Source organism: Macrobrachium rosenbergii, chromosome 52 (genome assembly GCF_040412425.1).
Source record: "Macrobrachium rosenbergii isolate ZJJX-2024 chromosome 52, ASM4041242v1, whole genome shotgun sequence".
Taxonomy (NCBI): Eukaryota; Metazoa; Arthropoda; class Malacostraca; order Decapoda; family Palaemonidae; genus Macrobrachium; species Macrobrachium rosenbergii.
The window spans coordinates 10,103,215-10,130,714 of record NC_089792.1 but is presented as its reverse complement, the minus strand read 5'-3'; the positions used below and the strand labels follow the sequence as shown (position 1 = coordinate 10,130,714).

Below are 27,500 nucleotides of genomic sequence, written 5' to 3'. Positions count from 1 at the left end.
AGCAATATTAATAATAATAATAATAATAATGATAATAATAATAATAACCTGCTGTGGTTTTTTCAGGTGGGGTTATGGCTTGTCTACAATAATACCAACAGCAATAATAATAATAATAATAATAATAATAATAATAATAATAATAATAATAATAATAATAATAATAATAATAATAATAACCTGTTATGGTTTACTCAGGTGGTTATGACTTAATTGTCTACAATCATACCAGCAGCAATAATAATAATAATAATAATAATAATAATAATAATAATAATAATAATAATAATAATAATAATAATAATAATAATTCAGTATCCTCGGGCTATAAAGCAGTACCTTATATATATGCATTAATATTCGACAACTTCCTCAAGTCTTGAAGTAACTGCTCCATTTTGATAACAAAACACAATACTAATAACAGTAAATTGTATATTTTTTAACAACCCTACCTCTAATTCCTTCCGATTCCTCCTAAAGTGGTAATTATTCGTGAATATCCTTGAGTCCCCAAGTCACCCTTCATTCCCGTTTATGGAATCAGGAATCGTTGCTCAAAAAGGAGCGCAAGATGAAGGCTGTTTTTTTTTTTTTTTTTTTATGTCAGGACGTTCAGAAGACAATATCATATGGGTGTTATCTCTCTCTCTCTCTCTCTCTCTCTCTCTCTCTCTCTCTCTCTCTCTCTCTCTCTCTCTCTCAGTATTTTAAAACTTTTCAAGTTTAAACTTCAAAGAATTATTTCTCGCTCTCTCTCTCTCTCTCTCTCTCTCTCTCTCTCTCTAGGTATTTTAAAACTTAAGTTTAGACTTCAAAAAATTATTTCTCTCTCTCTCTCTCTCTCTCTCTCTTTCTCTCTCTCTCTCTCTCTCTCTCTCTAGGTATTTTAAAACTTTTCAAGTTTAGACTTCAAAGAATTATTTCTCTCTCTCTCTCTCTCTCTCTCTCTCTCTCTCTCTCTCTCTCTCTCTCTCTCTCTCTGTCGACCTCTAGACTTTCCCGAACTTAGATTTTATGGGTAAAACTGACGAAATTACTGGACATCTGAGGTCGGTCACTAACTTTCACCTGAGCGAGTTCCAACTGTTTTTTAAATCCTTGAAAGATCAAAGAACTATGAAAATCACTACTAAATCCTCTGACGAAGACGCGATTTAAGTGCTTTGGGACTCTTTGCACTGTGGTGCAATGCATCGGAACCTTGGTGCTTAAAACGTGTGAACGGAAGTGAGTCATACTTTTAATTCTTCTTCTATTTTTATAAAGGAGTTAAACTTCCCTTTATGTTGCGACATTTCCGTTTTGTTTATAGAGAGGGAACTGCTCTCTCTCTCTCTCTCTCTCTCTCTCTCTTATTTGAAAAATGTTCAAATTTAGATTTCAAAACTGTTCAAATTTAGATTTCAAAGAATTATCTCTCTCTCTCTCTCTCTCTCTCTCAGTATTTCAAAAATTTTAAAATTCAGGTTTTAAAGAATTCTTCTCTCTCTCTCTCTCTCTCTCTCTCTCTCTCTCTCTCTCTCAGCATTTCAAAATTGTTCAAATTTAGATTTCACCTAATTATTTCTAAAACAATCTTGAATGTTCTATGTTATACAGAATAAGTTCTTGAAGTATTTGTGTTCACATCATTTGAAAGAATTACTGAATATTTTTCCAATACTAAAATGCAATTAGAAATCTCTCTACTTTTATCTCATGTCATTGCAAGATTGTGGGTTTAAAGCAAAATAATAATAAAAATAATAATAAGTGTTCTATAATTAATAAGAATGAGAATATTGAACTAATTAATGATATGAGAAAAAACATCCACTAATTGAAATTTTTTCTAATACTAAAATGCAATTAGAAATGTAATAGAAGCTGTCTTCACTATGTCATTGTAAGATTCTGCTTTTAAGCAAATAATAATTATAATAATAATAATAATAATTAAAATTAATAATAATAATGACGAATATAAAAACATTCTAATTGTATGAGAAAAACATCCATTAATTGAAATTTTTCTAATTGTATTTATTTTCATTCGGTGGGTCTTTTCTAATAATAATAATAATAATAATAATAATAATAATAATAATAATAATAATAATAATAATAATCCGACAATAATAAACATTTTCACGACAAATATTCATATTCCAGTTAATGATAGAATAAGAAAAATTAATTAGGGAAATTTTTTCCTACAATCCTGTTTACCTAGAAGCAGTCTTTTCCTCATAATAATACCAAATAATAATAATAATAATAACAGGGGATAATAATAATAATAATCCAATTAATAATAATAATAATGAACCCTGACATTTTTCTATGCAGGGGGTTTTTTCCATTTTCAACGCGTGGGTCTTTTCCCCGAGTTTTATTAGAAGGGGAATAACATTAATTAATCTTGTTTTAGCCCATACAAGTAGCCTTGCCAGAGGACAGCAATGGCATTCATTCGTCTTCTTAAATTTAGTTTCTTGAAAACCCAGAGGGAGAGAGTTAGAGGAGAGCAATAAATTAAATAGATGGAATGGACAAACAGCCCAGACAGGACTTGACAGACAGACAGACAGAACAAACGCGCTGGGATGCGATGCGGCATCGAGTTTTATTTTTAGCCAGGGAATGACGCTGTCATCTTGTTTTCGCTGTCGTAAGTGCAAATGGTATTCTTCTTCTTCTTCTTCTTGAAATAAGTAAGTAAAACCGCAGACAGATAGACAGACAGACAGACAGAAAGACAGGACAAATAAACAGAGACAGAGAGAGAGACTTTACTTGTTTTGAAGGCAGATGTCCTTTTATCATATGCATAAATCTAAAAAGAACTCCGAATAACATTGATGGAAACTGGATTGGAGGAGCTGTCACACGAAAGCTAAACATGACTTGACTTCATGTATGCAAATTTTCTTTTAGATTCTCTCGCTGAAATAAAAGCAAAATTCATCCATCTCAACCATAAAGACGCAGTTGAAAGTCTTGCAGCAGTCGACTGATTTCGCTGGACTCAACTGGTAAATGTTCCCATGTAGCGTGAGTTCGTATATTGTTTTGTATTAAGTGAACGGTAAAATTTTAGTATATGTTCGTTATGAGAATCTGGCATTTTAACGAGAAGTATATAAGTTTGCCGTTTAATCAGACCAGTTGTCTAGATACACACACACACACACACACACACACACCCCTTATATATACTGTATATATATATATATATATATATATATATATATATATATATATATATATAAACATACATATACATATATATATATATATATATATATATATATATATATATATATATATATATATATATATATATATATATATATATATATATATATATATACACATCATTATATATGAATGTATTACATGAATGTATTTGTGTATATACGTATGTATATAATCACTACTATCAATTGTCCTCAAACTACTCACAGTAGAATAATATTCTTAGCTTCACGTATGTACTTTGTATTGCAGTTTATCAATGTTACCGTAGGCCCTTCGTTTGATCATCACCTTTTAAATAATTTACAATTTCCGTAATGGTATAGTGCTTTGCTTGTGTCACTGTAAAGTTATGATAGTGTGTCACTTCACTTTCCGTAAGAGAAATGAATCCTCTTTCAGTATCCCGTCCTTGAAGCGTTATTTAATCAAAAGTTCAAAAAGTTTTTTACGATCTATCAATCCTGATGGATAAATTTGATGGATTGAGAGTCAATTAATGAGAGCCGGATGCAGATGGCTACTGAATTGCTGTAATTAAACAATCAAGCTTTTTACTGGGCAAGGATTTAAAATGACTCTATTTACTTAAATACGGTTGAATTCTTCTCAGTGTTAATGAAATTGAGAGAAAATGAGGTTTCATCAGTTGGAAGGGAAAATATAAATCGTATTTCACCGTAATATCCACCTATAATTTCATATATATGATAATGATATCTAAAAAGAATCATTCTTTTATTAGATGACGTATGCAGCCTTAAATGAACGTGATATATGATAATGATATCTAAGAAGACTCATTCTTTTATCAAATGACGTATGCAGCCTTAAATGAACGTGAATAATATTTTACAGAATCTAAAAGTGTCTATTGATATAAGTTGCTTTGGAAGAAACTTAGAGAAACTGGGCAGCATTTCAAGAGACACAATAACTTCAAGTGAAAAAAAAAAAAAAAAGTGAACTTGGCATTAGTCACGTAAAGTGCTCAGTAACAGCAGGTAAAAGTGATTTAGAGAAGAGTGCTTGAGATGCCTTCGCTTGTTTCTCAAGGTAAGTACAAAAGGAATTAATGTTATAGATGTAACCACACACGATTGTGTAAAGTATACATATGTATGATTGTAATGGCCATTATGACCTCTTAAATTAGCCGTCTCATAATATTTTCGATACGATTCTATTTCTGAAATTATGAAAATATATGAATATGTGAATATGTTCATTTTGTACAGGTGAGATCTGACTCCATGCTAGTTAGGAAACGGAAATTAAGGCTAATTTAAAGAGGTTATTGTGGCTATTACAATACATAGATTCAGTGATTGTATGCAGTAGACTTTATGTAATGTATGTTTGATTTCACATATACAAGTTTGTGTGTACGCAGATATGTAAGTACGCTATTTAAATATATCACTAATATGTTTTTATTAGAACTAGTTTAGTTTTCTTGTTAAAGAACATTGCAGACGAAATAGTTTTTACTGCTTAAAATAATTTTCCATTTTTTATTTTGTATTTTATTTTCGACAAATGATTTACAACAGACTCCCCAGTCAACATGATCATCATTTTCCATGAAGTGACGTAATCCGAATCCCTTTATTTTCATATTTCTTACATAATTTGAGATAACATGTAATTCATATTAAAATGAAAGTGCGTTTCTTTTCTAAATTTTATTTTCTTAATTGTCTTATACGCCTTGAAGACTTTCTGTAAAACTTCTCAAAGTGTATATTAGGTAATAAAGTACAAAAGTACAAAATACATATATATATATATATAAATATATATATATATATATATATATATAAATATATATATATATATATATATATATATATATATATATATATATATATATATATATATATATATATATATATATATATATATATATAGGGTGAGTGTGTTTTGAAAATATAAAAAGGTCAGATCTTGATATATAAGTTTAAAGCCAAAAATGTATAATTAATAAGGCCATCAAGGTCTTTTTTTTTATTATTATTTGTACTAGAACCTCAACTAGAAAAACATGAGATATTATAGAATCAGTCAGAAAAATATCAAAAATCAGATTCTGATAAATCGGAAACAAACTAATTGCCGGCAATTTTTAATAACTTTAATCTAAGACCGACTATGCCGCGCTATTGCACAATTATTATTTATGGATTACTTAACCAAAACTAATTTCCTTCATTTTCACGGCTTGGTGAACTTAGAGGAAATTGATATCGAACCTTCATTATCTTATAATTTGTTTCAGAGCGTCACAGATATGCTCCGACTGCCACGCATGGTTCGTCGGGAGAGATGAAAATATGATGGTATTCAACGCCTTTTTTTTTTTTTTTATTTCCTCGTTTCTTTTTGCAAAGACGATAAAGAATATTTTGCCTCGCAAAAGGAAAACTCTGATAACAGGAGTATTTTTTTCGAAAGAGATTTGAAAATGAGAATTGCCTTTGCTAATGCTATTCTATTTGAGGAGTAAAATCACCTTTAGTTTGTCAGCTGTGTTATACGGTTTGTCATCGTTGGTATATTAGACCACAAGAAAGATGTGATTTTTAGTTTTCTGTGAAAGAAAACTTTTGTGCCGGGTTTGTCTGTCCGTCCGCCCTGAGATCTTAAAAACTACTGAGGTTAGAGGGCTGCAAATTGGTATGTTGATCATCCACCCTCCAATCATCAAACATACCAAATTGCAGCCATCTAGCCTCGGTAGTTTTTATTTGATTTAAGGTTAAAGTTAACCATAATCATGCATCTGGCAACGATATAGGACAGGCCACCACCGAGCGGCTCATACGGCATTATACCAAGACCACCGAAAGACAAGTCTATTTTCGGTGGCCTTGATTATACGCTGTACAGAAAACTCGATTGCGCTGAAGAAACCTCGGCGCATTTTTTACTTGTTGTTTGTCATGTACAGTCCATACTAATAAGAATGATTTCAAATAGCTTTTATTGCTGTGATTAAAACTAAGATTAATTAAGAGTGGTCTTCCAAATTTCGATCAAAGTAAGGTATTAAAGCCTAACCTAGCTTGGCCTAGAATGGTGTATCCTACCTAACTTATCATAGGGGGCGTTACCCAGCAATGGTGTTTTGCCCTCCGGTGTGCATGAAATTCATGAGGACTGAATCAGAACAACTGTTGAGCAATCAAATCAAATGATGAGACAGTCTCCGCTGAAACTGATACAGTAATGATGAATTTGGTCCTGAAACTTTGAGACAAAAATTCTGATTTCAGGCTACACAATGCATAATCTAAGACTTAATTCTGTTATGTTCAAAATGCCCTAAACTGTCAATTAATACTATTATTATTTTCATTGTCTTTCAAAACGTGCGCAGACTACTAAAAAGCTAGCCAGACTTCCAACCAACTTACTGATCAACCTTTCGTAGAAAAGAATACTGGGTGTGAAAAAGATAAAAATGATTCTTAGATGAGTGTACAGATACCAGTATGAAATAAATAAATGAAACAAAAAATAAGTACGCATAAGTATGAGTCAGAGCCCATTACTGCTCTGACGTCAGTTTCAGAAACTAATCATATTAAACGCCCGAGGTCTACTAAAACTTCCCATTCCGTAATAAGACTACAGCATAATAAAGATAAATATAAATTAATAACTGAAATTATATTTGCCATGAAAAATTTAAAGGTTGAGCAATTTTGAGTATTTGTGTATATGAAGAGACTGTAACCAGTTATAAAGCGAGAGCATCATTTTAATTCTACCTCTCATTGTACATTTTAGATAAAAAGCAAACTGGTTCTCTTGTTGTCAAGATTTGTAAAAAAGTAGTTCTTACAGAACTTGAGCAATCAACACTAGGAAACTGAATCATAATGTCCATTTCAGTCAACCAACATCGTAAGCAGGAAATTTCAATGACGCCACGTAAAGACTGTCCTTCAAATTGCTCCTGGCTCTTCACCTGTCCGGCACATAAACACTAACTGGCATCCAAAACCTCCGAGGTAGCACGTTCACAATCTACATCAAAGGAGCGGAAAAACATCGCCAAACAAAACATTCCCGTATAACAATGATATTTCGATTAAATTTGCTGCTAGCTAAATCAATATATCGAAATATAAACAATGCCTAAGATGAGGTTTGAAAAATCTTCGTTAACAAGTAACCGAAACAACGAAACAGATGAAGTGCACATAATGATAGAGAGCTCCCCAGGCTCGAAACTGACTAATGGACGAGCGGCCGTGAGTGTGTATGTGTGTGTGTGTGTGTGTGTGTGTGTGTGTGTATGTGTAAAGAAGCCAGGAGAGGCATTAAACGGTTCTCTCAGCTGTGACGGGTCAGCCATCCATGCGCTGGGACGTGCGCGGAACCGCTACTGAACTTTATTTGATTTTTTCTCTTAATCTCTATTTACTTCCAGTTAGCTTCGTAAAGGAATATCGTATCCTAAAACATATTCTTTATTTCTACGTACTTATATTTGTATTTGAGTAGGCATATCACAAGATAAAAACTGAAGTTAACAAAATAGTGTTTGCTGGTTGGTAAATGCCATTAGAGATAGGTAGACCTATAAGGCTCCCATGTGGGTCATAAAAACGATTATGAATTCGATCAACCATCTTACCAGATGCTTACTGAATTGATAATCACTTACGGACTTGGCGACATACATCACTAAATATAGCAGTGAGGCTTTAGTGCCAATATTATTACCGTTAACTTGTCTTAAAGCACTTTACTGTAAGATTTTAAATTAATGATGGTATTTTGGGAATCTTTGCAACGATTCAAATCATATCATGTCTAGAAATCTATAATTAAAAAAGACTTAGCAAAAAAGGGTCGTGTCTAGAAATATATAATTTGAAGAAATGTTAGCAAAAAAGGTTTTTCTTTTTAGTTTAAATTAAAGAGTAATTTTGAGCTTTGAGGTTCAGCCTGCGATATTTGGTCGTATTGATTGTTTGCCCGATGACGTACTTCTCAGCGAAAGTGAAATATCGAGCATCTCAAATGTCACTCACTCTCAGACTTGACAATTTTCAGTTTTCTGAAAATCTGCAGTAATTTAATTTGGCTATTTTGAAAAATCGCAAGTTTTTGCAAAATGGTGATCTAAAATTTTCATTAATTGATATGGGAAGCCATAACGTACTTATTCATTAAAGAAATACATGAATTAATCACGTATTTAAAAATGCCATCTCTTTAAGCATTGAGATATAATATAATCAGCGATAATTCCATCCTGTTAGAAGTAAATGCTCCGGACAGTTCTAGAGAAGGCGAGGCCAATTTCCACCGACCAAAAGGCAACCAAATGAACGCACCAGCTGAAACGTCGTCAAAAGAACGCACCCGTTTATACGTCAGGGTGGGTGTGGAACTAGACTCAAGTTTCCACGAATCCTGCCAGAGCGGACGAACGAATTTCCGTCGGAACGTGGTTTATAAACCACGCACACAAAACGCACGCGGGGTTTAACGAAGTAAATGACACTGCAAAACAAAAGGGTGTCTCGCAAAATGCAGGGTAGCGTGTGTCATGGGGTCGCTTCTTGCAAATGCACTGCGGTGCAACACGGGTCGTCATTTCCATAGCCAAGGTCAGGGGTGGTGTTCGTCAAGGGATTATAAGAGGTGCTTTAGGAAAAGGCTGCAGGAACTTCCAGGTACAATACTTGAATGGGAGTCATTTATTATTATAATCTATAATGAAGACAACTGTAATAAAAATAACATTATTATTATTATTATATTATTATTGTTATTATTATTATTATTATTATTATTATTATTATTATTATTATTATTATTATTATTATTATTATTATTAATGCAGACAACCGTAATAAAACAATTTATTATTATTATTATTATTATTATTATTATTATTATTATTATTATTATTATTGTCAAATATATAAATAATAAAAATTCCAAACAAAATAGTCTTACGCCTACCTGACATATGTACACAAATTCTGTTTGCCAAAGAAACCACGAAATTAAAAGATCGTTCAGTCAAACAAGCAAAAAATGAATGGCTGAAATTTTCGTTTGTAATGCAAAGTGCATGTAATTGGATAGTTAATGCTTGATGTATAGCACTAGCGCGTAAAAGCGATAAATGCACTTTTAGTGCCCTTCACCTGGTGTGTTTTACTGTTTTGTCTGTGTGCCTGTCTGTGTCTCATACACACACACACACACACACACACACACCCTGGTTCCTCCCCTGCTTCACGGATTATGTGACACTTCTCTCATCCAGCCATCTTCTGTTAATTTCCAAATAACTCTAAAATAAACCAAGTGCTTTCATTCTACAAACCTTCATATTAACATTCATTGGTCCATCCGCACCCTTGCTCAAATCTGCTTTTAATTTCTCCTCATACAAACAAGTTCTTACTTTTAAAAGTTTCTGCAGTTTTTCGTCACTATCCTCAGAGTGCAGCTTGTCTGTTAGTAGAGTGGTAGTGTCGCGACATGCCACTCAGATGTCGCGGGTTTGGGTCTCCCCCAGGGAGATGAAAAATCACTGGCTCTGTATCATGATCAGTTCCTGCTGCAGTGTTGTGTGGTGGGGGTCTGCGGTTGGAGGTTGAAACCAATTCTTTGGACAGTTTGAATTTCAAGTCAATGGCACCTTTGGTGTGCTTGTTACATGTGAACAGGTTTCATCAATCAATAAAAATAATATTGTATCATCAGCAAATATGAGTCATTCTATAATTTGTCCATGGCTTATTTTCTTATTCTCTCAACGTTGTAAATGCATTTATTGTTCTTCCTCTAAATTGGTGACACGGATAATCTTGTGACCTGGTTTCCCTTAGAAATCTAAAGCAGTAAAACCGAATACCCACTTGGCTGCAATATGGGAAGGATGGGTCTATTCCAGCTGTGATAAATACAGTATATCTGAATTCGACAGGTATATGTGTACACGAGCGGCAATAGACACTCACCCTTCTCGTGGTCAGGTTGTCAACGTGGCCTCGTTCTGATATACAGGATGCGAGTTCAAATCCTGCGACGAATGTCAGAATTTCTTCATATTCTTACATTTGGATCTCAGGCTTTGTAGTGAGTATAGTATCAAAAAAGTGTGATGATACGAGAAATTAAGAGGGCATTTGATTGTTAATACAGTTGACTAGTAGATGTGTATATATATAAAAGTGACCAGTAGACTGTATATATTATATATATATATATATATATATATATATATATATATATATATATATATATATATATATATATATAAATATATATATAGTAAAATCAGAAGGAAATATCAAAGCACAAGTTTTTCGTGTATTTAATATATACAATTCTTCAGGTTCAGTACCCTGAAGAAGTGTATGTATTAAATACACGAAAGCGCTTGGTACTTGGGCCTTTTAATATTTCCTTCTGGCTCTTGCAGTACATTTAGTCACGTGTCCTTTATGAAGGTAGCAAATATATATATATATATAGAATATATATATATATATATATATATATATATATATATATATATATATATATAGGTATATATATGTACATACATACATACATGCATACTGCATTAAGTTCACTGACCTCGTGCTTCCAAAACATTATCATCGGCGTTGCATAAAAGGCAATCGTGACCGACGCACAAAGCGACTGACACCCAGATTATTTTCCCATGGTCATGTGACGTAACTCGAGTCATGCTACATGACGTTGTGGGTTCGTCTGTTTGTTTCCCGTCGCGTTTAAACTTCGGGGTCTGTCATGTTTTGTCTCCTTTTATTGACAGCTCTAAGTCGGCAGTGTTTTCTTGTTTTTCTTGTTAGGATATTGGACAATGGCTGCCTCCTTTTACTAAAGACTGAAGTAGATAGGTTGTGATATTTAGATAAAAGGTGCAGTGGGTATTGGTTTTATGTATGTATATATATATATATATATATATATATATATATATATATATATATATATATATATATATATATATATATACACATATATATTTTTATATTATATATATTCACGATTACATATATATGTATATATAACACACATATATATACAGTGTATATATATAATATATAGAATATATATATATATATATATATATATATATATACAGATAGAAATAGATATATATATATATATACATATATATATATATTATATATATATATAAACACACACACACTAGATATACAGACAGATAGAAATGATATACTTATATGTATATATACCTACTTTTACAAATTTTTATAATACACACACTCACACACATAATATGCTTGATTATATGTATATTGTAATATATAATTATGAAATCCATCAACGCACGAAGTCTAAACCCTCTCTAAAAACCACAATTTAAATATTCCTGACTGGAGATTAACAAACCATCCAGCAATCCTTTTGACCTTCGTTTCTCTGTGATTTCCTTCTTGCTTATTGACAGTGACCTAAAAATCTTGACGATCTGTGCCCTTGAAACTATAAATATCACCAAATCCCAGTTTCCTTCCTTCGAATTCCTTACCATTACCTGGATTTAAGAAATTTATTGTAGGGAGTTGAAGATGGCGAGGTGGCTGTCTCGCATCTGATAAATTCGAGGCTCAAACCGTTTTAAATCACGTCCAAGGTATCATTTTGCGTCGTGGGTCAAACCTGTTCTGCACATGTAATCAACAGGTTGCGAGTGAAGGATGAGAATTGTTTTTCGAATTTATTTTTCAGGGTGAAGACAGGAAAAATCTATTTTTTTTTTCTAAATTTTTTATAGATGAAAAAATGAAAAAAAATTTTTCCACATTCCTAAAAAAATGTATTGGTAAATTATTCTAAAAGGAGTTTTAATGATCACTTATTTATTCATTATTATTCTTTGAAATTAACGTCTATTGCTAATTCTTTTTTTAATAAATTATTTATATATATATACTGTATAGTTGTTAATATATTATATATATATATATATATATATATTTTATAATTATATATATATTTTTTGTATTCTCTTTGAAGGAGAATAATTAGTTACACTGACTTTCCTTTTGCTTAACAGTAATAATGAAGCAAACAGAGAGAGAGAGAGAGAGAGAGAGAGAGAGAGAGAGAGAGAGAGAGAGAGAGAGAGAATATGAAAATATATGTCCGTGGGTCCTAGTTTATTCACGGCACCTCAATTGTAAAATCGGAAATTCCTAGTGTGCTCATGCACTCACGATTTACTTATTACTTTTATATTTTACAGTTCTATATCATTTGAATTTTACTGATAGTAGCGCTAATGAAAAATTCTTAATTACGTTGTCACAGTGTCAGTTATCCGGTTTATTTCTTAATTCGCCATTGAACTGTGCACTGAGTTTATTCTGTTGCATAGTATTGATTGAAAGGACCGATTTTTGTGTTATTCACTTTATAGTGTCTCTGGTTTCGTAATATGGAAATGCTGAAGTCTGTTTCTAAGTTGAAGAACAAATTCTAACTTCATATGAACTAAATCAGTCGTTCTCAACCTTGGGGGCGCGTTCCCCTAGGGGGACGTCAGCAATTTCCAAGAGGGGGTGCTGAGCCCCAGGGAAAAATTAAACATTTTTCAATTATATTCGTTATTCGCTTAACAAGAGTCGCTAAGAAGCAGTGTCAAGTATCTCACTAATTCATTCCCAAAAGAATAAAAATTCTTTCTCTTTTTTTTTAATTTTCCTTTAAATTTGGGAGGGAATTTTACTCCTAGATGGAAGGGGGGCGTGGAGGGAAGGACCAACTCTCAGAGGGGCGTGGTAATAAAAAGGTTAAGAACCACTGAGCTAAATAGTTGATAACCAAGATATGGCTACAAATTGATTATGTAAATTTATATAGGGAAGTGGCGTTTCAGCAGGTTTGGTCAAATTCTCACGCTTACTAGAATATTCAGAGCTATCTTTGGTTATTCTGCGTTTTAAAATACCTAATTTGCTCAAACCATCGTGGGTGGGAACTAATTGCGTAGTTAATTGTCTTTTGCATGAAACTGCGCTGCTTAATGTGTTACTTAATAACGGGGAGTATTGCATTGCATTTTGGCCTAGATTATGATTCTACTAACTCCAAACAAGTTTTTTTATTTGTTGTTTGGTATAGTGCTTCATCGTATCATTAAAATAACCTTTTAACCTTTTAGATATTTTAAGATTATATATGACACACACACACACACACACACATACACATATATATATATATATATATATGCATAAATATAAATATATAACATATACTGTATATATATACAGTATATATATATATATATATATATATATATATATATATATATATATATATATATATATATACAGTATATATGTGTGTGTGTGTGTGTGTGTGTGTGTGTGTGTGTGTGTGAGTATGCGTGTGTATGTATGCAAGTAGCAGAACGAAAACCATGGAAAAATGAGAACAGATGAAGACCCAGAAACGATAGAAATTGACTTGGAAAATATTCACGAGAGAAGAGAGTGAAGATATCTCATTTCACGTCTAATCCCTTAAAGAAGAAGAGAGAAAAAAAAAAGAACCCAAAGCAAAAACGCTGATAGTGATGATGTATGTGTGTTTACGTGCACGAGTTTGCGCGCGAGTATGACGCGCCCTGCATATTTTCTTTGTAAAACTTCATATCGCATTAGGTTATTTCCAGTAACCAATACTTATCAAACCAGCTATCTGTGTTGCGTGAAAGAGAGAGAGAGAGAGAGAGAGAGAGAGAGAGAGAGAGAGAGAGAGAGAGAGAACCTAAACATGATAGAGTAGGTTTTTTGTATTATCATACATTTTTTCAAGCATCAGTGTGGTTTACAATAGACATATAAAAAAATAAAACGTCATATTACAGAAGAAAATATACGCACAGTATACGCTAAAAAAAAACATAAAAAACAAAAATGAAGACATTTTCAGAAAAAAAATTGACTAAAAACAATAACAAGAATAAACCACAGAAATCTCGCCGCAAAACTGCGACTATTACCATCCGTTATCTTCCGAGATGCGCATCTTGTACGGCATTCCTTCGCACGAAATAAACACCTCTGCCATCTAGCGGTTCCACTTGTAACTTTAATGTTCCAGGGAAGATGGAACTGCGTAATAAGAGCGGAAATAACGCGACGTCTTAAGTTAACAACTGTGATGATTTTTTGTAGATATGGCATTGTTTGTAAGGAAGTATATGCCAGCATCTTTTTGGTATTCTCTTAGGCGATTGTTAGGAACCTGCATCTAATTTTAAAAATGCCCACTTATTTTTTTTTCCTTGGTGTTATTTCTCCTTTTTGCGGAGTGTGGGAGTGGGCGACTTCGATAGACAAAGGTATTTATATTGTGTAATATTTTTCCTATTCATTCTATGTAGTTATTCTCATTACATTAAAAGCTTTCTCTAAAGCAAATGATATTTTTTCCTAATGATGAAACTCTGCGAAACATAAACCTCTTGTAGTCAAGTTCAAAACACTTTTAAATCACAAGTAAGCAAAAAGTCAACACAGTCGTTAAAACACTCCGCCTAGAAACCGATAAAAGTACTTTTTTTTTTTAGTTTTTGTCATTTTTTCTGTTGTAAAGAACACAACTCAGCCTAGAAACCATACATGGAACGGCATCTGTTTGTTACAAATGGAATGTCCTTCCTATTTAGTTCATTCTGAGGATAGCCATCTTTCATAAAGAAACGTCCGAAAGTTGTCAACACAAACTGTATGATATATGGAAACAATTTTACATTCATTTCATCTCACCTTCCAAGATTGATTTTTTTCCATTTAGATCTCATTTTATATATCTATATATATATATATATATATATCTATATATATATATATATATATATATATATATATAGGAAATGAGATACGATAGTAATATATATAAAATCTATTTTTTACCTAATCATAAAGTGGGAGCGATTTTGCACAAAACACCTTCAAGCAAGCATGAATAAGCAAAATTACCAAAGTAATTCATATGCTGAAATCAAATAATCAACGTACTTGACAAACTGGCCACATCTAACATTACCTAACAGAGGCTTCTCATCGATTCTCCCTTTCAAATGCATTTGAAATACTTGTATTGCAAAATAAGTAACTTGTCGTGAACGGTATGAAATCTCAGAATTACCAAGACGTTTGGAAATGTTATAGTCACCCATACAAATACCCATATACCATCATAGAAAACTACTACTACACTTTCTTATCAATGGTAAACTACACCAAAGTTATGGACACCACCAGCAGCAGCAAGAAACGCATATTCAAACAATATTATACAAAAGTTTACTTAAACAATTAGGCGATGTCAACTTGAAAAAGAGCTGGGAATGCTTATGTATCTTTATCAATCGCTTTCTCCTAAATAGGACCCACGTTAGATTCACTTAACGTATCACAGGCTATGGGTAGCCTACGCCCATTTCAACCGCAACACGCAACCTTCTGTTTAATTCCACTACGTTTCACACCAAGTTTATATGACCCATGAAATACACGTACTTTAAGCAGTCTCTCTCTCTCTCTCTCTCTCTCTCTCTCTCTCTCTCTCTCTCTCTCTCTCTCTCTCTCTCTCTCTCTCTCTCTCTCTCTCAAAGAACAGATGTTGCATCAGGTTGCAAAGAACTGATTATCCATAGCTTCGGACTGCAATGACAATTGAAGTTTTGTAGGAAACTGAGTCACAGCTCTTACGAAACTAAGAGAAGAAGTAACGTCTTCTTCTTCTTCTCAGCTCGATCAGTAAATGTACCGGTAAATATGAAAATGAATACTATCATCAGCATTGCATATTTTGAAATTAACTAATGGTAACCTATACTACAAAAATAAAAATAAAAGAGGTAGGTGGTACATATCCCAGAATTCAAGCATTTTCCTAAATGATTCTCTTCTCTTTGAAGCAAATGTAAAGGATTCGAAGGAGAACTTCCATTATAAACAAGTTGATTCTCAATTCCAGGTGAAACAAAATTGTTTAACCTGACTTAGTGCCTGTTCATTTGAATGATAACTCAGAACTATTTTTCTTAACAAATACGATTCATGTTTTATTACGTAAAGCATGGGGCATGATCCCAGAAACCACAAAGACATTGAAATGCTTCAACATCTGTATTTTGTACGGATCTTTTTACTTTGAAATCATTAAGTGAACACAAGGCAAGAAAAGAAACTCTGCTGATCTCTTACCTTCAATGTTCAGCAGTGCCAACTTGAGACTTAAATAAAACTTTGCCTGCCAATTAAAAACATGTCTCGAATTAAATGGAAGAAGAAAATAACTGTAATTTTACGTAATTTCCAAAACCAGAAGTATTGACCAGAGTCTGCGTTGCTGCTCGGATCAAGTCTATTAGCACACTTGAATAATGGAGTTTGGTAACACTGTTGCACTAGTTCGCTAGTGCTCCAGTGAGCAAATTAACGCAATGCAAATTAACCCTCCCATTCATGTAATGCGCTCTTTATGAAACGATTTCATGACCTAATATTAAAGCGTATCACAAGAAAATTGCCTTCGAGAATTGCCTACCGGAGTATCAAGGGAGCGCAATCATCTTCGCTCGTGATCAATTGACTTCATGCCGAATTCAGCCTGGTAATCACCTTTATGAACGTGTCCAAGTGTAACTCGCAGGTTCCCAAGTTCGTTTTCCGTTACGATTTGCCAGTTTCTAGTTAATTCGATCATGGTAGAGTGGAGAACGTGTCACTGCAAGCTTTTCCTTTACCTCGATGTTGATAGTTACTCGACGTTCGTGTAACTGATTAAGTCGGAGGAAGATGGAAAAGCGAAGGAGTGATATTTAATTTCAGAGATTACATCTGACCATTTTCTTTCTTGGCCTTATCAAATTCTCTCGCCTCTCTCTCTGATGCCTACATTCCTTATTTTATTTCATCTGTGGTAATTGTTTGTTAAAGATATCATCTGTGGTAATATATAGAAACAAATATACGTATATATATATATATATATATATATATATTTTATATATATTTATATATATATATATATATATATATATATATATATATATATATATATATATATATATATATATATATATATGCCAAAACAACAACAATCAACAATGACACTTAAAGTTTTTGATAATGAGAGAACCCTCCATCACAAAGAGATACAAAGGTTTAAGAAAAGATATTCTATATCAAAAACGTGGTGCAAAAGTAACCAAATTTTACAAAAGTGACTGCCATAACGTTTCAGCCTCTCTTTAGAAATCCAAATATTGTGTTTAAACAGAAAGATAATGTTATAACCAAACATTGTGATTAAAAAAAAACAGTGTGCTGTTAAAACAACCAAGACACAGTTATAGTAGTAACATAAGAGAAGATCTGCGGTAAAAGTGACATTTAAGACAACAGAAAATCAATAGTTGTCTCATTATCAAGGATGTTTGTACGATCGAATGATGTCTCTGAGAAGTATATCAGTTCTCCTGTATCAGTAATACATCGTTGTACCGTCTTATCTTTCCATTTCAAATGTTAGGGCATATAGGCTTTTATCAAACTACAGCAGTAGCTTTGAAGAATTTAATGTGCAAAAGATGTCTTTGGTGTTTAATTCACTGCTGATTCAGATTTTATCAAATCGGAGAATGATCAAGTCTTACAGTTTGATTAGCGGTGAAACTAATCCACATTCATGTGTGGGTACAAATACATTTAAAATTATACCTGAACAGAGAGCTTTAGGGAATGTGGTCGACTCCCCTTTTCAGTTAAAAAATGGGAATCGAACAGATTCCCGAAAGCTCTCTGTTTAGATTATTTTTTAAATATGTTTGTACCCATACATAAATTAGATTTGTTTTTCCATTTCAAGACATACTGTACTACTATAAGTATGTTTTAATTTGAGTAGTGTAATGAACTGAATATTATTTCAATTACGTAGTTAATACACAAGAAAGCTTCAGAATCTTCTCTTTCTCTTCTTCTTTCTTCTCTCTTCTCTCTCTTCTCTCTCTCTCTCTCTCTCTCTATCTATCTATCATATATATATATATATATATATATATATATATATTTATACATACACATATATATGTATATATATATATATATATATATATATATATATATATATATATATATATACAGTATATATATATAAATATATATATCTACAGTTCTATTCTCTGGGTCCCACTTGTGCCGAAAATAGGCACACAGTGATACGATATGAGCTTCTATTCCATATTATAATCAGCTGCCTTATCTAATGAATCAGTACCCAACATGTAACTGATCTTCGTATGTGATTAAGAGAGCCAGTTCCCTTAATAAACATTCTAACGTGGATATACAAAATAAGTATTAATATACATGAATCTCTAAAATATAATTGTTGTTCAAAATATAATGAACGAAAACGCGTACCAGTTTAACGTTGCCATGGTTAAAGGTAAGAGAGAGAGAGAGAGAGAGAGAGAGAGAGAGAGAGAGAGAGAGAGAGAGAGAGAGAGAGAGATTGTGATTGGGACAGCCTCTTCACTAAATGCACCCCCTGACGCATATTAAAATATATATTTATAATACTTAAGGAAAACATGTACCGCTTTTGTGTTGTCACAGTTGAGAGAGAGAGAGAGAGAGAGAGAGAGAGAGAGAGAGAGAGAGAGAGAGAGAGAGAGATTAGGGTACACTCCTCACTAAAGGAACGCCCTATCGTATATGAAAATCTGTATGTTTTTTATACTTAATGAAAATATGTACCGCTTTTGTGTAGCCAACAGTTAAGAGAGAGAGAGAGAGAGAGAGAGAGAGAGAGAGAGAGAGAGAGAGAGAGAGAGAGAGAGAGAGAAATTCTGATTAGGATAGCCTCTTCACTAAATAACGCTCTTACGTATATTAAAATATACATATTAATACTTAATGAAAACTTGTTCCGCTTTGTGTTTCGAAAGCTAAGAGAGAGAGAGAGAGAGAGAGAGAGAGAGAGAGAGAGAGAGAGAGAGAGAGAGAGAGAGAGAGAGAGAGAGATTAGCCTCTTTGTTAATAAACGCTCTTACATATATTAAAATACATATTTTTAATACTTAGGGAAAACATGTACCGATTTCGTGTAGCCACAGTAAAGAGAGAGAGAGAGAGAGAGAGAGAGAGAGAGAGAGAGAGAGAGAGAGAGAGAGAGAGAGAGAGAGCAATACTCTTTCATAACGCGTCATTCACCTGGGCGTATATTTCCCAGTTACCAGGGTAACAACAAAACACCTGTGAATTCCTTATTGATGGCGACAATATCTGTGAATGATGTATGGATTGCACCCTATAAATTGTTCTCCTAAGTACACATGCACCCAATGGACTTGCTAAAAGGCCAATACAGGTCCCCATTCGTGTTTTCTAGGTCGATTTGCTGTTAATGATGCCATTTTCACTTATTGCAAAGAATTTGTTATTGTAGAAAATGCAAATCAGAAATATGGGATTAACATTTTCAGTAGACATTTATATTTCAAATAAATGTTTGATTAAACGTGGTATTGATATATCAGTAACTATACCAATTATTTCGACATGGAAATGCATTAAATAATTTATTCATATTTGCTTACGTCATCCTAACAAATAATCATTTACATAATACAGAAAATACATGCAGTACTCTACAAAATCATTTTTTTCTTAAAGTAATTTTTCTGTACCTAAAACGTGGACTGTAACTTAGAGATTTACCATTTTTTATCTCAATGTACCGGAAATCCATTTTAGAAGTAAATAAAAGAAGCCACGTGTTTCCTGTTGCCTAAGAATTTTGAGAACGTGGTTGTTTATTTAGACTTTACTTTTCTTCACAATAATATAAGAAAAACATATATACATTATTGACATAAGCTGCTCTTGTTACGGTAGGACAACAGTAGAAAAGAGAGACATAGCGAATAATTATCACCCCCACAAAAAAAAAAACATCCCCAAAATATATATATATATATATATATATATATATATATATATATATATATATATATATATATATATATATATATATATATATATATATATAATCCATTCTCTTTGTATGTAACTGTAAGTTTATTTTATTTTGATAACTAACAACACTGCAAATCTCAATCTAAGAGTCTGTGGACAAATTTAGAACCTAAGAAAGAACTTATCATAAGAAATGTGATGGAAAAATGAATCATATTTTTATATATAAGTCACAGATCGAAAAACAAGACAATAAACATTAATACTTAGTAGTGGATATTACTCCCCAGAATAACAGCGTTGTAGTAATAATAAAAATAAATTCAGCAACACCACCGTTATTGTATCATCAATGTATTCCTATCAGTGACTCTGGAAGAGAGAGAGAGAGAGAGAGAGAGAGAGAGAGAGAGAGAGAGAGAGGCTTGCATAAGTCAACGTACTTTATTATTAATAGCTTGGGACAAACATGAGAGTTCGAGGTATTTCCATGAAAAGTCATAATTGTCAGGCCATCGATAAGAGGTCATTTTACGAAAAAGATGAACTGGTCACTTAATCTTTTATATATATATATATATATATATATATATATATATATATTATTACATATATATATTTATATATATATAGAAAATAGCATATGTGTGAACTGAGTCACTTGAAAACAGTGTATATTATATATATATAAACACAAATATATATATATATATATATATATATATATATATATATATATATATATATATATATATATATATATATATATATATATATATATATATATATATATAAATCTTGACTGATCTAGATTCAGTTAATGAGCTACTTATAATATCTGATTTACATATCAGTAAACTGTCTATACACATTGAACAAAGAACCCCCTTAGTTTCGAAAGTTACTAACATCGATCAGCCCATAATTTTCAAAAGAATTGCGAGGGCCAATTATGCTGATGTACAGAACAAAGAGCACGATAAGGTGGGAGTTGATAAACATGTGTGTGTGTGTGTGAGAGAGAGAGAGAGAGAGAGAGAGAGAGAGAGAGAGAGAGTGGTGGGGATTACTTCTCAGTAGAACAGCGCTATGTCATAATGACAATAATTTCAGGAACATCATCGGTATTGTTCCAGCAATAGCTTCCTATCAGTGACTCTGGAATAGAGAGAGAGAGAGAGAGAGAGAGAGAGAGAGAGAGAGAGAGAGAGAGAGAGAGAGAGAGAGAGAGAGAGAGAGAGGAATCTCAGCTTTTGTTCCTGCCATTATTGTACCAGCATTGGCTTCCACTCAGTGACTCTGGAATAGAGAGAGAGAGAGAGAGAAATAGAGAAGAGGAATATCTCCTCGTGTTCCTGTCATTATTGTACCATGAATGGCTTCCTATCAGTGACTCTGGAATAGAGAGAGAGAGAGAGAGAGAGAGAGAGAGAGAGAGAGAAGAGAGAGAGATGAGAGAAAGTCATTATCCTACTCAAACCATTATTGTACATGAATGGCATGCTGTATCATACTTGAAATGAATCAGCAGTATAACAGTCACTGCATCAATAATGGAACAGACTAAAAGTACTATCGCCGCTGTTTCCCCGCCTCATTATCCTCTCAAGTATCGTTTCGGCGACGATTAAGAAAAGTCGAATGTGTCCAGCAGTGTCCAGAACGATCGATAATGGGGCGCCAAAAGTTGCTAGCGCCCTGTTTACCCTTCTCGTCTCACGTTAGATGCGGTAGTGTTTCGCTCGACGATTATATATATATATATATATGTCCATATATATATATATATATATATATATATATATAATGGGCGCTAGCTCTATATATATATATCAATTTTCAGTTTAATACGTTTAGATTTTGAAGGCTCTGACTCTTGGTGAACAAGTCCAAAACTGACTAATATTCTGTTGTTCATCATCGTTGTTTGTAGTTAACTGTGAAGGCGTTAAAAAATATTTCGTCAGTGTAACGTGTGGAGTTAAAAGCATTATCTACAGGAAGTGGTTAAATAGTTACAACTTGATTATTTAGCGTGCAATTTACTCATTGTTATGCTTTTAATTGTGAAAAAAGTCCAAGGTCTTTTGTTTCTGTGCCAGTGCTATGCGTGAAATGATAATTATAATTATCTGAAGGGCAAGATTAAATTTTCGAGTTTCACTTGAAATATCAAAACAGTAACAATGAGGAAAATGTGATATTAATACCAGTTAAAAATAAATATATCTTTCATGCATTTAGGGTACATTTTACTCATTATTAAGCTTTTAATTGTGAAAATGCGCAAGGTCTTTTATTTTAGTGGCAGTGGTAAGCATATTATAATTATTATCTGAAGGGCAAGATTAGATTTTCAAGTTTCACTTGAAACATCAAAACAGCGACAATGAGGAAAATGTGATATAAATACCATATAAAAAATAAATATATCTCTCGTGAATTGAATCTTATTGTTTGCGTATTCACCGAAAACCTAAAAATACCAAGAACAAACCAAACCTCGGTAAAAGAATGAAAAAATACCGCTCTAAACGATATTCGTAAATCATAGTTAAGAGTGTAAACAGCCTGTAAATCGGTCCGGAGTTTGAGTTGCTAGTGTGTTTGCATATTTGTGTTGAGTTGTTATCGCAAACACAAAATGTTTGCCGGACGAGCGACCCAGTGTTAGCAAAGGATTATTTGAAATTAGGTCAAGGGTAATTAACGTCCAATCATTATGACCTAGTTCATTAACTGGAAAATAAGGCTGAGCTTCAAAAATGCATGATTCGTTCAATAATGACGTCAATACGAAAAAAAAACTCTACAAATTACTTTTTTTTTTTTAAATCTGTAAGTTATCACTAACTTTATGTAGACTATATTAAGACTGGATGTCTTAACTGTATGGGAGTAGATGTGCTAATAAACCAGAAATAAAACGAAGAAGTAAATAGGAAATGGCAGAGAAAATATGAACGTATAAACGTGAACAGAATGCAGACGAGAAATATGGTCAAACTTTATTGACAAATGTTTTTGAACGGTGAAACAACTTGAAGCATGTTGACAAAACTTGTTCCAACAAATCATTTATAGATTTGGAAAATAATCACTATTTATGAAATAGAAAATATCATCACCAGTGAGGAAAATGAAACATGGAAGTGTATTGAAACTGGAAATGACATGTTGAAGTACCACGATTGAAAATGATTTAAGGAAAGTAAGAATCAGGCAAAAATTGCAAGCCATTTCTCAAAACTGCGATACTGAAAATGAATTACATATATTTAGATAGTCTCTAAGAAATTTTCCCGTGATTCTTTATGCTATCCATGGTTGAATCTATTTCGGATAATGTTTTTTAACAGAGTGATCTTTCATATTTTCTGATGTGGCAGTGAGATTCATTGAGGATCCTGCTGTACGAAAATTTTTGAAGCCTTTAATGTCCTTCGCATTTTTGAGTTCCATCAAAGTACATTGCGCTGTAATTATGGGCTAGAGGACATACAGAATTGAAACTTAATTTTGAATATATATATATATATATATATATATATATATATATATATATATATTTATATATATATATATATATATATATATAAATATATATATATTGATATACTATATATATATATATATATACTTATATATATATATATATATATATATATATATATATATATATATATATATATATATATATACATATATATATATATATATATATATATATATATATGTATGTATATATATTGAGTTACGGAAGCCAGCGCATTTCCTCTTTGTGTGTCCTATGATCGACCGAAATTGATCCCAAGGTAATGCAAAACAGTTTACCTCACCGCAATTGTCTCGGTACCCAGAGCGTAGGAATTATAATGCCAACGATTTGAGACCACAAAAATCTCATCTAAGTGACCGCATGTCCAAATGGCTTCATATTCCTAAAGTAAAAATAATGTGTCTGTTCTTAGGAGAACTGAGAACATTTCCTCAGTTTTTGATGACTTTGAGGCCGATAGTTCTTTCCTTCCTGTTGTTCAGATGAGAGAAGTTTGAAGTTTGCTGATTGAAATTTGTGTAATGACTATCAGTCTTTGTGATTCTGTAAGTTTCCCTTTTTTTAATATATAATTTTTTTGGCAGTTTCTCCGCCCCGCAATTCATAATTCATAACACACACACACAGATATATATATATATATATATATATATATATATATATATATATATATATATATATATATTTTATATATACACTATATATATATATGTATATATTTATATATATACATATATATACATACATACATATGTATGTATATATATATGTATATGCACATACTATATACATATACAGTTTGTATATATATGTGTATACATACATACAGACATATACACACATATATATAAACGTGTGTGTGTGTGTGATCATGTATATGTAGACCCATTCTAAATAAATAGAAATAAACATATCTAGAGATATATTGCGAAATACATTACCTTACTTTTCGACATGGCGATGCGTACTAGCCAAATATGTTTTTGTTTTCAGCTTTTGTAACCCACTTTTTTTTTTTTTTTTTTAGCAATTACTCTAGCGTCTCGTCGAAGTTTAGTTTTTCCATTTCCAGCTAATGTCGACTTTCCAACGAAAGCTTCCGAAAAAAAAAAGCCAAATTAATAGCGAAAGTAATTGGCGTAAACGATGCGTTCGTGCAGCGTAAAGCGAACTGGTGTGTGATACGTGAATCGAGAAATAATTTCACGAAACACTTCACACGCTCACTTAACCACCTTCTGTTTTGGCTATTGCATTCTGTTCTCGTTTTTCCTCTATTTACGATAGTCATTCTTTATATTATGTTATTTATCTTTTAGAGATGAGTGGCATAATTTTCATCGCGAAGGACGTGGAAGAATGTATCTTATTAAACGGTTTTTTAAGCTGACAGGATGTTTGTGGATAAACATTTCTCACGAACGTGAAAAAGAAAATATTTATCAATAGAAATTCTCTCTCTCTCTCTCTCTCTCTCTCTCTCTCTCTCTCTCTCTCTCTCAAAATATGCAATACATCGCATAAGACTGGTTTTTAGAAAAGATTTGTTAATAGAAATTTCTCTCTCTCTCTCTCTCTCTCTCTCTCTCTCTCTCTCTCTCTCTCTCTCAAAAGATGCAATACATCGCATAACACTGCTTTTTAGAAAAAATTTTTCAATAGAAATTCTCTCTCTCTCTCTCTCTCTCTCTCTCTCTCTCTCTCTCTCTCAAAAGATGCAATACATCGCATAACACTGCTTTTTAGAAAAATTTTTCAACAGAAATCTCTCTCTCTCTCTCTCTCTTCTTCTCTCTCTCTCTCTCTCTCTCTCTCAAAAGATGCAATACATCGCATAACACTGCTTTTTAGAAAAACTTTTCAATAGAAATTCTCTCTCTCTCTCTCTCTCTCTCTCTCTCTCTCTCTCTCTCTCTCTCTCTCTCTCTCTCTCTCTCAAAACGAGCAATACATCGCATAACACTGCTTTTTGGAAGAGTCTAAAAACAGGTTAGTTTTGCAACGTTTCTCTCAACTTTTCCCCCCGACAGCTCTCGCTAAACCTGTTTGCGACGTGACATTCAAAAACTCCTGTCTTTTCTGTCAACTTTACACTGTCGTTGGATCAAACTTCCAAGTGAAAATGAAAACAGAAGACAAAAAAGAACTTCTGTCACTGACTTGTAAATGGTATACTTATGGTACTGTGACTGACCTGCGGATATGTTTTTTTATGCCGGAGCAGCGAAGGGAATGGAGTGGAATATAGAGCCTATAGGCCAAGGGCCAAGCGATGGGACCTCTGAGGTCATTCAGCGCTGCAAAGATGTGGAGTACTTAGGTTTGAAAGGTGTAACAGGAGGAAAACCTCAAAGCAGTTGCACTATGAAACAATTTTTAAGAGGGGGTGGAGAGCGAGATGGAAGAAAGAGAATATGAATGGAGGTACAGTAAAAGGAATGAAAGAGGTTGCAGCTAGGGGCCGAAGGCACGCTGCAAAGAACCTTTAGTAATGCCGACGGTGCATCGCATGAGGCGCACTGACAGCACTAACCCCCGTACGGGATTAGTTACCTTCTTGAGAGCTTAATAATACTTAATAATACTTCTATTATTAAGCTTAATAAGAGTTCTATTTGATTTATCGAAATGAAAACGTCTGCAAAGATTTCACTGGAGCGCGATTCTCAATTTGCGCAAAAACAGCGTGCAAAGTGGCGACACCGTTATGTAAACAACTCACGAGTTACAAGACCACGTAAATTACCAAAAAATAAACAATTATGGCAGTCGGCCAATCGGTGGGTAAATGACATGTTTATTTCAGTTATTTCAAGATAAACTGAGAAATAAGAAGATACTTCACAAACAAGAACCAGTGTTCCATTCAAAGTCTGATACGTGGCAACTAAATCTAGTGGAATTGTTCGCAGATAATGCATGCATGGCATGTGGAGAGCGCAAGCAGATTCTCACAGGCATATTTAGCAAGGCCATGATGTAATCTGTGCGAGATGTGCTCTGAACATTTCTAATTATTATGTTTTGATTGTAGGACGGAACTGAAGTTCCAGCTCATTTAAATTACTGGGAAGTCTCATAGAGAAAAGAAGTCCTTACAGACAAACATACATACATACACACAGATATGTATATATATATATATATATATATATATATATATATATATATATATATATATATATATATATATGTGTGTACATATAGTGTTGTCTAATTTATGTGCTGATGATGAAGCGTTATAGGAAATAGAAGGGAGACAATAAACTGAAAGGCAAGAAAATACAGAAAAAGAGAAATGCGACAAACCCTAATTTACAGTCAATCAAATTCCCATTTGCTTTTAAACCAACTCCCATTTTCTTTTAGACCAATTCCCATTTTCTATTAAATCGCCATCGTCGTTAAACTAAGACGACACGACGGGTCTGAAAGGCCTGTCTTTCAACGAAGGTAAAATGGCAAGAAAAATGCATTAAGGCAAACATCCCTTCCAACAAACGCTTGTCAAGAGTTTGTCACCTCGACGCGAGTTACCTGAGACGAAACGAAGATTATGCAGTTCAAAGACAGTTAGTTACATCTGACGAAGGTCCCACGTCAAGATTCCCGCTGGTGATGATAAAAGCCGACGTCTGACATATCTAGATGACACAGAGGTC

General features: G+C 32.9%; 1 protein-coding gene across 2 annotated transcripts in view; it reads left to right on the top strand.

Moving 5' to 3' along the window:
* LOC136833675 (zinc finger C2HC domain-containing protein 1C-like) overlaps positions 1 to 27,500 on the top strand; it is a 183,544-nt gene that overhangs the window by 96,815 nt on the left and 59,229 nt on the right. Inside the window, exon 2 of one of the 2 annotated variants that reach the window (XM_067095846.1) lies at positions 4,099 to 4,296. The exons of the other annotated variant lie outside the window; for it this stretch is intronic. Within the exon in view, the coding sequence (XP_066951947.1) occupies positions 4,275 to 4,296 (22 nt within the window). The 5' untranslated portion in view covers positions 4,099 to 4,274. The remainder of the gene's footprint in view (positions 1 to 4,098; positions 4,297 to 27,500) is intronic. 2 annotated transcript variants of the gene reach the window in all.